Raw genomic sequence first — 14,424 nt, 5'->3', positions numbered from 1 at the left:
AAAGTTAACACTCTGGCATGAGGTGGCTGGGGTTTGCTCTTTTACAAGAAATAAGCTTTAGGCAACGGCATGTTCCTGTGCTTGCCTATCAGGCTTATGAAACCTCATGAGAATTCAGTTTGGATTCTGAATGATTCATCATCTACCCGTCTGTAAATAGCATTTAGATACACAGGAGTTCCTAGGTTGGGGATACACACCTGCAGGGCCCTGCCCTTGGTCTCGATGGGCAGTGTGACTGCAGAGATGGCACAGACAACACACACAGATGAGAAAAGACACAGGGCCCCAATGAAAGAAGCGCTCATAAGAACCTGCAGGCAAAAGAACATCAAACATGTGCTCAGTGGTATGGGAGGCTGGCACTAAATTAGCAATTAAGAGTGGACAAAGGGTCACAAACGGCTGAGAAACTCCATAATAGAAAAACAATGTCTTGGGAATCTTAAGAGTTTTCAGAAAGTAACAAATACCAGCAAGCTGAACTCTGATGAGAGTTATGCAGAGCTACATCTGTCAAAGACCACCCAAGTATTCTGTGTATGGGGTTGGGAGGGGGAATTGATTACACCCTCCCTTTTATTTGGATGAACTTCAGGGGCCTCTCTCTGTATGTTTGACAAAAACAATCAGCACAATGTTTACCAACATTATCAAGCATGCTCTTACTTGTGATATAAACGGAGCCACCATGGCACCAACACGGCACAGCGACCCACTTGTTCCCATCCCCAGCGCTCGCATTGTGGTGGGATAAACCTAAAACAGAACAAAAAGAAACCAGATCAGTGCAACAGCAGTCTGTGATAGCTACTATTTTCCCTCTCTTTTTTTCCTTTTTTGCTTCAGAGAGACCCATTGTGCTATCAAGGGCAGCCAGTAGGATAAGATATGAAAAGAAATAAAGGCTCCTTTGCGTCTCATTTAAGCCATTACAAATCTCTCAAATTTTGTCCCAAGTAAAGTTTTAGGGCAAGTCAGTCAAAGCTGGATGTGATTCCCTGCATTTGCTTAGCACCACTACCACCACCTCTCTCCCAGCTATGCTGGGCAGCTCACACCAAAGTCATGGAGTTGGGAGGTAAAGCAAGAATTCAATTTGTATTGCCAGGCCCTGTATCTGGAAAGCAGGTTTTAAGGATATTGTCTGCGGCCTTCAAGACTGCCTATTCACTTTTATCAAGAACGCTTTTGTTTTGAAGTAGGAAAAAGGAAAAACAGATCCCAGTAACAAACCTTCAGGCTTAGAAGAATGTGCTTTCTGTAGTTTATTTTTCACATCTCCCAAACACCTGTGCCAATAAAACACTAAGTATGAATTTTGCTTAGCTTTAATTAAGGCTTCGTAACAGCTTTTAGCAAGTATACTTACACGATCCTTTGTTTTAATACCTTACTGGGCCAAGCAAATGGAGTAAGTACTTCAAGAAGAGTCCAGGCACATGGCTTGAAAGGGAATTTTCAAGTTTGGTTTTGATTGATTAAATTGCGAGTAGAATTGTTTTAGGATATGGCTGTTGCAACAATGATCTTTAAATCAACGGCAACCAATTCAAAACTACTAAAATTTTGGTACCTATTCAAGCCTAGTGCAAGCTTAAATATTGTAGTGCACTATTAAAACAAGTATATCAGGCCAACACAGGGAGCTACTTCTGTTTGCTTTGTATCACTTTACTCGCTCTGCAAGGAAATACGTCTAACTCCGTACAATTGTTTTTGTAAGAAAAAGAATGCAAAAAACCCTAACAATGCATACTTAACTTGTAGAACTCATGGCTCCAAAGTTGTAAGAAGGACAAGCTCTCTGGAAGATTAAAACTTTGCAGGCAGAACACAGCAGTTTCCATTAAGTGAAAAGCATATATATAACCTCATATACTACCTCAATACTACTATACCAGTCCCTTAAGTGCTAGAAAAAGTTTGTTTTAGTAGTAGCCTATTTTCTAACTGCAGGGGTTGGAAAGAGGAAAGACTGGTTTTTGAAAGATAGTAGTATGCAATATCCTCAAAAATGAGGTTTTATAGCAGCTGGCTCAGTAGGACTTTCCTCTTCCACCTGCCCCTGTCATCTCCGGCTGGCTTTTTGATTCTTTATCTGATCTTGTGTATGAAAACAGTGTGGCCAGGAAGCTGGAGATACTCGGTTCAAGGAAGATGACTCCAACTGGTTGATAAAACTAGCAGACAGGATTCTGGGGTATATGCAAATGGTATTTCAAGCCTCTGAGCAGCTTAACATACTTTAAGGAGGACCCACCTCTGCTGTGTAAATGTAGATGGTGTTGAAGTTTGCTGAAACCAAGGCACGCAGCACGAAGAGAAATCCAACCATGCCTGCGCTAGAGGGAAAGTCGTGCAGAGCAGAGTTAGTATCACTGAGCAGCAAGGACAGAGATGCAACCTAATACATGCGCTGTGCTAAGGCTTTTACCAGCTTAATGAAAGGGAAACCACAAGGAAAAGCTGGTTGCTGGAAGTAGAATCTGTTCTTAGTACATTGTCAAAGCATGTTTGACAACAGGCTATTGCATGTAAGGTTTCCTTTAGGCCAGTGTTAGAGGCTGGAGGAATGATTTGAACAGGACCTGAGCGGCTCAGCTGGTGCCCTCAGCATTATAGTCAAGTCTTGACTTTGAGCCTGGCCATACCTCTTGGTTCCTGTATAAAATTTTTGCAAGGAGGTATTATGGTCAGGCTCAGGTTTAGGGAAAGGTGCAAATAGTAACAGCAGTACAGAAGCTTACTGAATGAAAGGAAGCTTCCTGACAGGGGCTTATTTAGCTTAGTAACTATTCGCTGCCTCCACTCCAGCTCCCAAGTATTCCTGTCAGCTTCCAGGACCAGTGTCCCACAGGCAGGCAGCAGAGATGTACACCTGTGGCAAGCAGCCTTCAGGCTACTGGGTGATTTAGAGGAAACTTGAGTGTGAAGGTATCCTGATTTTCAGTAACCATGAAGCTCTGCCAGCAAGAGAAGGATCATTCTTACACATCCCGACAAATTACAGCACTTGTGGCAGACTTGCCCTTGATGCCTTGAGTTCTTGTGAAGTGCCTGACTGTACAAGTTAGAGCAGACGTAGCATTGCCAAAAAAAAAGGAGGGGAAAGTGAATGAAAGATACCACTTTTTTTTTTCTAGACTGTGCTAGAAAGCAGCTTCTTGTATGTTTAGGTGAAGCCATGTGGGCTCAATAATACAAGTGAGCTCCTCCACACACCACTGCACCACAGCATCTGCTGCCACAGTTTTCCCAGGAAAGAGAAGGGAACCAGTCAGAGGCTTTTTTTCAGATCTAAAAGAATTACTGGTCTGACAGACTGGTGACCTGAGAATACCATAGGTCTATCCCTCAGCATTGCACATCCCCAAAGACAACCTGCAGTCTGAGCCAGAGTACCTCGAGGTGCAGATATTAAGGAGAAGGAAGAATAGGGCTGTACATCCCATGGTGATACACAGGCTCAGACGTCTTCCAAGAACATTGATGCCAAGAATGTTCAAAGGATTTACTGGAGATAAAAAGGAAAACCATAAAATATTAGATGACCAAACTGCAATGATTGTCTGTCTTGATAGACCTTACTCAGTGTGTATCAAAGATACCTGTCTGCATCCCTAGTGCCTAACAGATGCACAAACCCTATAATTATCTTTCTGTACCTAAACTGTGGAATTTGCCCCCATTCCCCTTTTGTTTGTCCTTCTCCTCAGATGATGGAGCCTGTGCTTCTCTGAAATTGCCCTGCTCTACTGAGGGAGGGCACCAATGCCTGTCCTGAGCCATGCAAGGACAGCACCAGCTGGGTGGTTTTTCTCCCTCTGGCCACAGCCCAGCCAAACACCGGGGCCTGGAGTGTGCCCCACAGATTCCACCACTGAGCCAGAAGCCCAGCAGGCAACTGAACACATCACTGGACTGATCTCAGCCTGTCTGCCCCTGCAGGGCTCAACACCCCATTGCTTTGTAGCTCAGCTGCTCAGACCTGAACCATGAGACGGGAATTTCTCAGGCATATTGTAACACTAGAGCCGCACACCATGCCAAGTTCTTTCGAGGGTGCCACATGGATGCTTTAGGCCATCCTGCCATCCATCCCCCAGTGCTCCCAGGCAGGCTGCACCAAGGAGCATTTTGGTTTGCTGTGGATTCCCTGGGTGCTTATCTGTCCTGTACTGTAGTGCTCAACACTGGATCTGCTCTCAAGGCCACCATCCCTTGGAAAGTAAGGCACCTGTGTGATGCATTCAATTACATCAATCTGACTATGTGCAATCCTTGCCTATTTATTACTTTCCAAAATCTGTGTATCTTGGAATTTTGGAAGCCAGGCTCAGTTCTGGTGAGTTTAGAGCAATTTCCCCTGGAGTTTAACCAAGGCTGTTGGTGTGTACTAACTGCAAAGGAGATCTTTGCCTCTGCTCTTGGAAGGACCTGTGATGTCAACCAGAAGCTGAATTATTCACCTGGGGATCAATGCCCTCCCTTGTCCCTTTGCCACAGGCTCATGGCCTGTGTCCCAGAAGTTGCCAGCAATGCTGAGTTCCTTTCAGCCCCTGGCACATCACTAAGTGCATGCACAGCTAAAGCCTTTGGAGTGAGCTCTGGCTGCGAGTAGGGAATGGGAGGGCAGGGAGGGGAGATGAGGTTACGTGCAATCTCTCCGACTGTGCTGATGATCATGGTCTGGTAGGCAGTGGGCCCAAACAAGTGGCAGTAGCAGGGGCTGTGGCTCTCCTTGAAATCATCGCTGGAGTCCTGCACTGGAGGAGCCACAGAGTGACAGACAAGGTCCCTCTCCAGTAACTCAGCGCTGGCCAAGATGACGCCGTAATAAGCAAAAGCTATGCCAAGCCTGTGAGTAGAAATGCTGCAGTGAGATGGAGCTATGATGGAGAAGGTGAGGAAACAGAAATGCAACAGGTTTTGGGTGACCTGGGACCCCCACTGCATGCACCAGCTCTTCATGATGGACCCCTTTACCCCAAGCATAGCAGTGGCTCTAATGCTCACCAGGCCACTGGCCACCCCACCCATGGCACACCTCTACCACCTGTGTCCTTGTACTGCTCTTCCTTGGGGGACTCCCCCCCCCCAGCTCATCTTTCTATTGGGTTTGCATGGCCAGGTTTTGGTAGTGGGTGGGGAGTACAAAGGTGGCTTCTGAGACAAACTTCTGGAAGCTTCTCTCATGGCTGACAGAGCCAATGCCAGCCATCTCCATAGATCCGCTGATGACCAAAGCTGAGTCCATCAACAACAGTGGTAGCACCTTGGGGATAAGTATGTAAGGGGAAAAAACTGTGCAAAAACAACTGCAGCCAGAGAAAGGAGTGAAAACGTGCAGGAAACATCTCTTGAGACAACCAGGTCAGTGAAAAAGAAGAGGGAAGATGTGCTTCAGGTACTGGAGCTGAGATGCCCCTGCAGCCCATGATGAATACTATGGTGAGGAAGGCTGTCCTCCTGCAGCCCATGAAGGTCCACAGGGGAGCAGATGTCCACTTGCAGCCTGTAGAGGACCTCATACTGGAGCAGGTGGATGCCTGAGGAAGGCTCTGACCCCGCGGGAAGCCTGCCCTGGAGCAGGCTCCTGAGAGGACCTGAGGATCTGTGGAGAGAGGAGCCCACACTGAAGCAGTTTTTCTGGCAAGACTTGTGACCCCAATGGGATTCCAGTCTGGAGCAGTCCATTCCTGAAGGACTACATGCCAGGGAAGGGACTCACACTGAAGCAGCTCGGGAGGAACTGCAATCCATGGGAAGGACTCACATTGGAGCAATTAATGGAAGACTGTTTCCCATAGGACAGACCTCATGTTGGAACAGGGGAAGAGTGTGAGAAGTCCTCCCCCTGAGGAGCAGTGAGCAGCAAAAATAACATGATGAATTAACACAGCCTTCATTCCCTGTCTCATGTGCCACTGGAGGGGAGGAGGGAGAGAAAATCAGGACTGAAACTGAGCCTGGGAAGAAGGGAGAGATGAGGAAAAAATGTTTTTAAAGTTTGATTTTCTTTCTCATTACTGTACCCTGATTTCATTGGCAATAAATTAAATTCATTCCCAGGGTGAGTCTGTTTGACCTATGGTGGTAATTGGCGAGCAATCCCTCCCTGTCCTTGTCTTGACCCATGAGCATTAAGTAATGTTTTCTCTGTCCAGCTGAAGACAGGAGAGAGAGTGGCTTTGATGGGCACCTGGTGTCTAGCCAGGGTCAACCCACCACAGTCATTTTGCTTGCCCCTTAGTGCTGTTTCTTGCTATGCAGGAGGTGACCTGTTGTGGCCACACAGAGGGATGCCAAACCATCCCTTCCTGGGGGGTCAGGGAGTCTCAACATCAGGCCTCAGTTCTTTAAGCTCACGTGAAGCAAATATCCAGGTTATTTTTCAGTCCCGATTCTTTCTGCCCAGGGATTTTCAAGAGGAGTTTTCATTAACTGGCTGGAGAGGCTCACATTGTACCCTGACTGGCTGTCAAGAATGCAGAATTGGTGATGGCAGCCTTGCTTTGTCATTATCAAGTAATTCAGCATACACGTAATCATAAGTAGGCTGAGAAGCAATTTTCACTTTTTTGTCGCACTCTGGCAGTTTCAGAAACAAGCAGCAGAATCTGGGCTGCCTGGGGACACAGGGAATGCTTGGGGCAGGCAAACCCAAGAACATCCAGAAACTCCTGAGAGGACTAGGAGAGAAAGGAAGATTAAAACACAAAATGATATTTCAGAACAGTCATACAAGTCAAGAGGAAAAAACCCATAAAAAATTCAAGGCCTGGCTTAGCAATGTTTTGGGTCAATGAGTTCCCACAGACCTATTATTTATACATTTCCATTCCAGACAGCAGTCAATGAAACATGTATTACCCTTGCACGTGGCTACTGGCGACATTACATATGATACCCATTTCTTCAATCTTAATTTTCCCCAGTGATGGCACAGATTGATGTGTTTCTGACAGAGCCCTGTTTCACTGGTACTTTGCCTGGCCTGCAAAGGTGGTGCATTTGTCCTCCTCTTGGGAAGAACAATGTTTACACTGAGAAGGGGAGTCGTGGGCATGGCTGGTGCATGATACAGTCAGGCATGGACTTCCTCCTGTGGCTCTCACCTGCTTCCCAACCAATGTTCCATGAGCTACTCTGTTCTCTGGAAAGACTGCATGGCACCCTGCACCATCCTGGATGCCCAGCCCTTTTCTGCCTATGTTAACAGCAACCAGTCAGGGTGTCTGAGGAGTGGCCTGAGATCAGGACAAACCTGTGGTGATCCATATCCACACACTCCCCTATAGCTGCCAAGGATCTGCAGCCTTGGAATAGCAAAACCAATGAGAGACTCCTGCTTCCCAAACACTTTCAACAGAGAATGAGTTGATAAGAAAGAGGAAAAAAATTTTACCATATGATCCATATCTGCAAAGTGGTTCTGAGATATTTGGGGTGCATAAGGTCCTTGAATCTTCCTCTCCTTTTCTGCAAATCATATGATAGAAATATAAGTTTTAAAAAGACATCTTTTATACAGGGGCAAGTGTTCTGTGGCAGCAGCTGGCACCCCAGGCCCCCCTGCCCTCTACCCAGGCTGCCACTGGCACAGACTGACAGATGGTGCAACACAGCATCCCACCAGATCTCCAAAGAGGAGAGCCCCATTTCCCAAAAGATGCCCATGGAAGGATGCACTGCAAAGGATGGAGTGGGGAGAAGTGAACATCCTGAGCACTCCCAGCAGGACCCACAGAAGCCAGCAGTCTGGCACCAGTGTGACCATGATGGAGCCAGATTGGGCCCTGGTTGCTGCTTGTGGGGCCAGCGCTGCTGAGGCTGCAGTCAGCTCCTGTTGCCCCATATGCTGTTCTGCCTGTGAAATGAGTTTTTGGCCACATCATCTTGCTGGGAGGCCTGAAATGTCAATGAGCACAGAAACAGGCAGGCACTGGGGGCCCTGACTGCCCTGCTGCTCCCCAGGAGCCAGGAGCTGCTCCCACCACCGAGGGAAGATGAGTTCACAGCAATGGTTTGGGTTGCCTGTATTTTCCTCATCATTGGTTAAGCCTGAGAGGGTGCTCAACTAACAGAAACCCTTCCCACAGCCAATAGAGGTCCATTACATAAATTCAATTAAACTACAGGGAAGATTTAATCCTAATTAATTCCAATACAATAGCACCATCTTGCATGAATTGCTAAGGACAATGCTTGCTGCCTGTGGGATTGAATAAGCAGTGAAGAGGTCCAGGAAAGGGACTTAAAAGAGCTGGATAATAATTTTGAGGCCCTGAACAATAGATTTGTCTAATCTTCCTCTCTTGGGGGTCACAGGAGGCACCTAAGTCCTCTCACCTACCAGACAGCAGGCTCCAGACTGGGAGTAAGGAGAAGCCTGGGGCAGATCCTGGCCCCCAGCTCCTCTCCTGCTTGCCCAGCAACACCCACACATGCTTTTGAGCATTTCAGTCCAGCAGTGATCAACTTCTGAGCTGCTCAACTGATTACAGGTGCAGATGGTGTTGCTGTGAAATGGTTTCTCCTGCTTTGACCCTCTTCTGCTGGTCTGTGGCTCCACACTCAGAGACCTGGGGTGGTGGGACACAGTGGACAAGCCAGGTCAGGGGCTGGGAGAACCCTCTGGGAGCATTGAATTGACCTCATGGAAGGGATCATTCCAGCCTGCCCAGCCACAGCCCTGAGAGGGACCCCAAGGGGCAGTTCCCAGATCTCATGACACAGGAAACACCCCTGTGGGATGAATGGGCAATAAGGAAGAATATGCTTTGCCAAGGAGCCCCTTTCCTGGTAAAGGAAGCATGTATTTTCTTAGCAAAATAGTTTTTTTGGAACAAACACAGATTGAGGAGAAAAAAAAGCAGAAAACTCCATTTACTTTTGAGGGCAAAGATTACTGTCTCTCCTAAAGAAAACTGACATCTTCATAATCACATCCAGCAGTTGTTTGGAAAGAAGCCAGATGAGGAGGACAAGAGAGGCAGAGCAAGATGTGCTTGGCAATACCACTCCCTCTCTGAAGCCCAGGGGCTGACAGCCCTGTCCAGGATGGATGGGCTGGGCAGCACAGCAGCCTCGACTTACCTTGGCAGGCTCCCTCAGCTCCCCCTCTGGCATTGCCACCCCATTCATCTTGGCTATCCTCTGCAGCGTGGCCCATGCAGCGCCCATGTTTCCTGTGGACACATTGTACCGTGCCGACTCTGGGATGAACTGAAAGCAGAGTGGCATTAGAAAGCCTTTCTGCACCTCTCTTGTTCTACTCAACTTCCCATCATCCTAGGAACCTGGTCAGTTAGCATGGATTACTCCATGAGGCAAAGCAGCCTTGTGCCTCTGCTCCTTCCCAGCCATGCCCTGGAGTACCCTTCTGTCCCCCAGGTCCCCACACCCCATGTTGAGTGGCTAACTCTGCCCAAAAAATTCATTTTTTGGACCAGCTCCCAGGGGTCTGCCATTGAGGCATCTGTGTGGCAGCCCAAAGGCACCACTTATAAAAGGTGGAAGCCAAAGACACAGATTTAACAAAAACAACCCTGAATTAATTGACATTCTAAAATGAGACGAGGCACATGTTACTTACTTAAGGAAAAGTCTTGGAAGACACAACAAGGCCATTTTCAGGAAAAGGAAAACATGGTTGAAATTTAGAAGCTAACTCACTCCTCACTAATATTTGTGATATCTACCCATTCTCAGTGCTCTTTCCAAAATAAAATGTCTTTTTATTAAGTGATGACTCTATTAAATTATAAGCAATTACATCTGTGTGACTGAAATATGAATTAAAGACTACATTTTTAAAAGTACATAGGTTGACTCTTTTTTTTTTTTTCTTCCAGACTATGAACTTTTGATATCCATTTCTTTCTGGCAAAAACAATCCAGGAAGCCAAACATCAAAGTTATACAAGTGGACAGCGACCCTGCATTTGCCTGCCCAGGTAGCAGCCCAGGTGGACTTGTGCTTTCATTGAGCTGCAGGAAGGGTTTTACTTCTATGTGGCTTCTGCCAGCCACGGCTCAGCACTGCAATGCCTATGGGCATAGTAAATAGGCATTTTGCATATTGCCCCCCACAAATAAGGGTGGTTCTCATGTCCAAGGCTGATATTTCTGAAGTAGAAGTAAACCTGGGGAAGTTGTGGTCGACCCTGACAGCCATTTGCTGTGTGAACACTTCACTGAGGCAGCTTTCCTCAGGCCTAGAAAATGCAGACTGAAGAGGGACTGCTGTGGCCAGCACTAGACTGAGGATATTAGTTGTGATTTTTTGCATACCCTGTCTAGCCTGTCTTCTTCTCTGTGCCTGGCCCATCAACCCAAGCTCTGGGTTCTGCTGGCAGCCTGGACACTGGAACCTGGGGTGCTGTAGGGCTATAGGGGAGCAGCAAAGCCAAGCCAATGCTGGCAAGGTGACATCTCCTCAGCAGCTGGTCTGTAGCCCCTCCAGGCCATCAGGACCTTACCAAGCCCCTGGGTGAGAGGGCAGAAGTGGTGAAAGGAGGACACAAGGACAGCCCCAGCCTTGCAGGGGATGGAGAGCAATGCCTCTTGGTGCCTGGGGAGACATCAAGTCAGTGGCAGTGCAGCAGGGAGTGGAGCTTTTCCTACCTTGAACACCAGGATAAGAAGGATGCCAGGGATGGAGGCAATTCTGATCAACCACCGCCAGCCGATGGTTGGGTTCACCACTGATGCCAGGCCAATGATTAATAAAGATCCTGCCAACCAAAACACCTTTCCAAGGGAAAGAAAGGAGTTAGAACATGAACACACAACAACGATTTGTTTGTTTTCTTCCCTTCAGGTCTGACTGTATGGAGAGATGGGGAACTGTGCTAGGGAATGCTGAGTTTCAACTGAGCAATCCCATTGTTTTCTGAGAAGCTGCTCTTGGGTGGCAGGAAAGAGGGAAAGACAAGGATTTGGGAAGGGACAGCTGAAGATAGTCTTAATAGCTCCAGATGAAAACCGATAACTTGCTGTGGACACCATTGTACTTAAAGGCACTTCTTTTGTCTTTCCAATCACTTCTCTGCTAATGCTCATGACTATGAATTTTCCTATTTTCTAAATCTCTGCAGGGAAGAAGGCAAAAACAGGCCAGATTTCCACTGCTCAAAGTTGATGGCTCTCCAGTAGACTCAATGCCAAGTTATATCAACAGAGAATCTGGCCTCTGATCTGCATGTACATTCCTCCCTGTAGTTCACTTGTTGCCATTAGGAGACATCCCTTTCCAGGGGGCCACCCAAAGGAGCTCAGCCAACACAAATCACAAAAGCATACATAAAAGCTGCAGCAAGTTCATGAGTAATCTCTGGGCAGAAATCACAAAGTTCTGGGGAGAAATACAAAATTGTTCTTTTATAAACCTCTGTGTTTCTGATGACTCTTTTGTAATGATGCCCTAGGATCAAAGAGACTGTAGGGAAGAGCAAATTATCCCTGCCACCAAACACTGTCAGTTCAAGAGTCAGATGAATTTGTGTGCTCAGTGGGGTCTCCACTGATCATCTGCACATGCAGCAATTGCCCACATTGCAGAAGTGTTCAGCACGCAGTAAACCCAGTCACTCTTGCTGTGGTCTTTGCCCAGCAAGTAGACACAACCCTCACAGCATGACTCAGGCCAAATTTGGGACTACCTGTGCTAGCCTTGTCCTGTGCAAAGCCCCTTGCCAACCCTGAGCAGGGATAGGGAGAGGTTCAGATGAACACCTTATCTGGGAATCACTACATAAACTGCTTGTTATGACTGGGAGTCCAAAGAAAAGAGGGGATGACCTTCAGGCTGGAAGGGACTGGGAATGCCACCAGTGCCTGTTCATCCATCAGCACTGGCCCCATTTGAGCAGGTAGACCCATTATCAATGGGAAAACCATGAGGCTGAATGTCAGCCATTCACTCAAATTCCCCATACAGTGCTTGAAGCACCGAATTATTTCAGAAGATACTGTCTCTTTTCTGTAGACAGCTGCCTGTGTATGTCTTTAATAACACAGATGCCACATTCCAGGACACAGGAGGCAGCAGACTTTTGCTCAGACCCAGATAGGTGTGAATAGTCTGGAAGAAATGCTGATGTGCTGGAGGTCTGGCTTCTAAACAGCATTGGGACAAATCTCCTGGGACCCAGAGCCAGAAGAAACAGTAACATGCTTGCTCTTACCTGAGATAAGGGCAACATGTATCCTCGGTATTTGGTGGGCAAAAATTCCGTTTTTATGATAAGTCTAGCAGAAAAAAACAAAAAAAAAAAGCAGAAATATAGCAACATTGAGAATTTCTATACAAATCAAGTAACACTTCAGCTCAGCTCAGCCAGTGCTGGACATTGCTGCCTACAGAGAGAGTACCATCTGTCTTCCAACACTGAGCACCCAGAGACGAAGAATCTCTGCTCATTCTGCCTTATACTCAGGCAGGCACCAAATTACATGCAAGGGAAACACAAGACATGTATCCTTTCTAGCCCACAGCTATGGGACAGAAGCAGATAAACACTGCAGCCTGGACTTTAAGAAATCTACAATAAGGTCCCGTGGGCTGATTGAAGTGTCAGGCACAGACAATGTTCATAGAAATGAACAGTTTTAGTGATTTTTAAAATTAAATAAAGAAAACACTGTTCCACTTTTTGAACTGCTAGATAGGCCTTGGCGCAGAGCGGTTCTGGCCCTGGCATCTCTCAAGCTCATAGATGTGAATTGTGCTTCCTTGGCTGGAGAGAGAGGGGGGTGGGGAGAGATCCACGCTGGCTCCTTCTGTCTCAGCTGGTGAAGCGTTTCGTAAAATGTGCAATTTCCTTCCATCCTCATAAGGCTCATTATCAGCTACCATGGCTAGGGAATGGGGTCTTTCCAACAGCACCTTTCTCCCCTGTTTACCTTCCTTTCCTTCACCAAAGGGCTCTTGGGTCAGTAAGACCAGTTTGGGGCTTTCCTATGTGGGGAGCAACCAGGCTTTGAGAAAACATGGAAGGTGCTGAAATGTTGCATTTGTTTCCCTGAGAGAGTCAAAACAAATAATTTATTTTGCCAGACTCCTAGAGAAGTGGTTGTAAATATTGTGAATTTCTCCTCTTCCCAGCACATCTCCCTTTCTGCCCCAACAGGACAGAAAGTTTCATTTAAGTGGGAAAATTTTACATCATTCAAAAAGAATTTGTTACTTACGCAGAGTTATCATGACTTTTTTTTACATGGATACAACCTTTACTCATCTGTTACCTGTTTAATTGGTATTATACATTCTTAATAATCCATCTGTCCCAGAGTCCTTTGGAATTGCAAATTAGATCCATCAACCAGGACTTAGTGAAATTACAGAACAACATTTTATTTTAAGGCAATGTAGGAATTTGCTCCCTCCCACAGTCACCTTCAGGACACAGCTCAGCCACAGGCCCTTGGGATCAGTGCAAGGGAACCAGGCACTCCAGCAGTGTCATCCAAAAGGAGCTGGAAACCCAGGAACTCAGAGCCCTTCAGTGCCTCCATTAATTTCACTAGGAAGGTGAGGTTGCCACTGTCCATGCAACATCTTACCCTTGTGCGTGACCTGCCACACCACCTCCAACCATGGCCCTCAGGAACACAAACCAGATATAGGATGGGGCAAACGAGGTCAGCAGGGAGAAATAGGCTGCCCAGAGGAATGAGAGCAGCAGAATCTGCAAAAGGGGAAGAATTAGGGTCACCAAACTACAGGCTCAGCCAGGTGCATGGTTCCCATGGACTCAGGAAAAGGACATGCAGACCCCGGTACTCACTCACCTTCCAGCGGCCATACCTGTCAGCCAGGAGCCCGAGCACTATGCTGAAGACCATGTATCCAAAAAACACCATCTAAGGGGAATTGAAACAGCCATGGATGGCCCACTCTCAGCACATGGGGAAGCCCTGCTCTTTGAACTACGGGTAGGCTGCATACTCCTGTTGCAGCAGGATGGACTGCAGTGCCCAGAGCCATGAGCAGGGCAGCTTTTAGGGGATGACACCCTCTGTGTAGGTACTTACTGCTTGTAAGTACCATCAAAGCTGGGGGGTGGATGGCAAGGACATCAAAATAAGAATATAGAAGTGGGGGCTTGCTTTGGCATTACAGCTCTGGGCATGGACATCTGCTCTCACCAGCTTGATTTCTGGTTTTCTACAGTTGTGGTACTGTTCCTGTCCCTGAAAGCAGACCCTAGGAATTTATTTAATCAACTGAGAAATGTACTTTAAAAAGCCTGTAGTGGTGCCCCTGACAATGACCACATGGTAGATAACCTGTCTGGGGGGAACACAAGTCACTCACCGTTGTCACTAAAGCCACCTGCCAGTCTTGAAGCTGCCACTCACATTGGATGAGAGGGGATATAACAGCTATTAGCATGATCTCCATGGCTTCAGTCA

The 14,424-nt window shown here is 47.0% G+C and overlaps 1 protein-coding gene across 1 annotated transcript; it reads right to left on the bottom strand.

Annotated features, from left to right (window-relative positions):
• Window positions 1-104: 104 nt before the first annotated feature.
• On the bottom strand, window positions 105-14,424 carry SVOPL (SVOP like). The gene is made up of 12 exons (XM_071550056.1): window positions 14,327-14,424; window positions 13,801-13,872; window positions 13,573-13,697; window positions 12,195-12,258; window positions 10,633-10,758; window positions 9,103-9,231; window positions 7,412-7,485; window positions 4,659-4,861; window positions 3,406-3,517; window positions 2,264-2,345; window positions 670-759; window positions 105-314 (listed from the first exon to the last, which is right to left on the bottom strand). Exons 1-12 carry the CDS (start codon window positions 14,411-14,413, stop codon window positions 105-107), a joined length of 1,374 nt encoding a protein of 457 aa, XP_071406157.1. The 5' UTR covers window positions 14,414-14,424.

Source organism: Pithys albifrons, chromosome 3 (assembly GCF_047495875.1).
Source record: "Pithys albifrons albifrons isolate INPA30051 chromosome 3, PitAlb_v1, whole genome shotgun sequence".
NCBI lineage: Eukaryota > Metazoa > Chordata > Aves > Passeriformes > Thamnophilidae > Pithys > Pithys albifrons.
This window is presented reverse-complemented; position numbering and strand designations above follow the sequence as displayed.

Bases quoted from the DNA above. Each gene is read 5' to 3' on its own strand.
- SVOPL (XM_071550056.1), bottom strand. From the start codon at position 14,413: ATGGAGATCATGCTAATAGCTGTTATATCCCCTCTCATCCAATGTGAG. The intron at 9,232-10,632 runs GTAGGAAAAGCT...CTCTGCTTTCAG, and splicing joins TTCTTATCCTGGTGTTCAAG to TTCATCCCAGAGTCGGCACG. The intron at 2,346-3,405 runs GTACTCTGGCTC...CTTTCCCTCTAG, and splicing joins CTTAATATCTGCACCTCGAG to CGCAGGCATGGTTGGATTTC.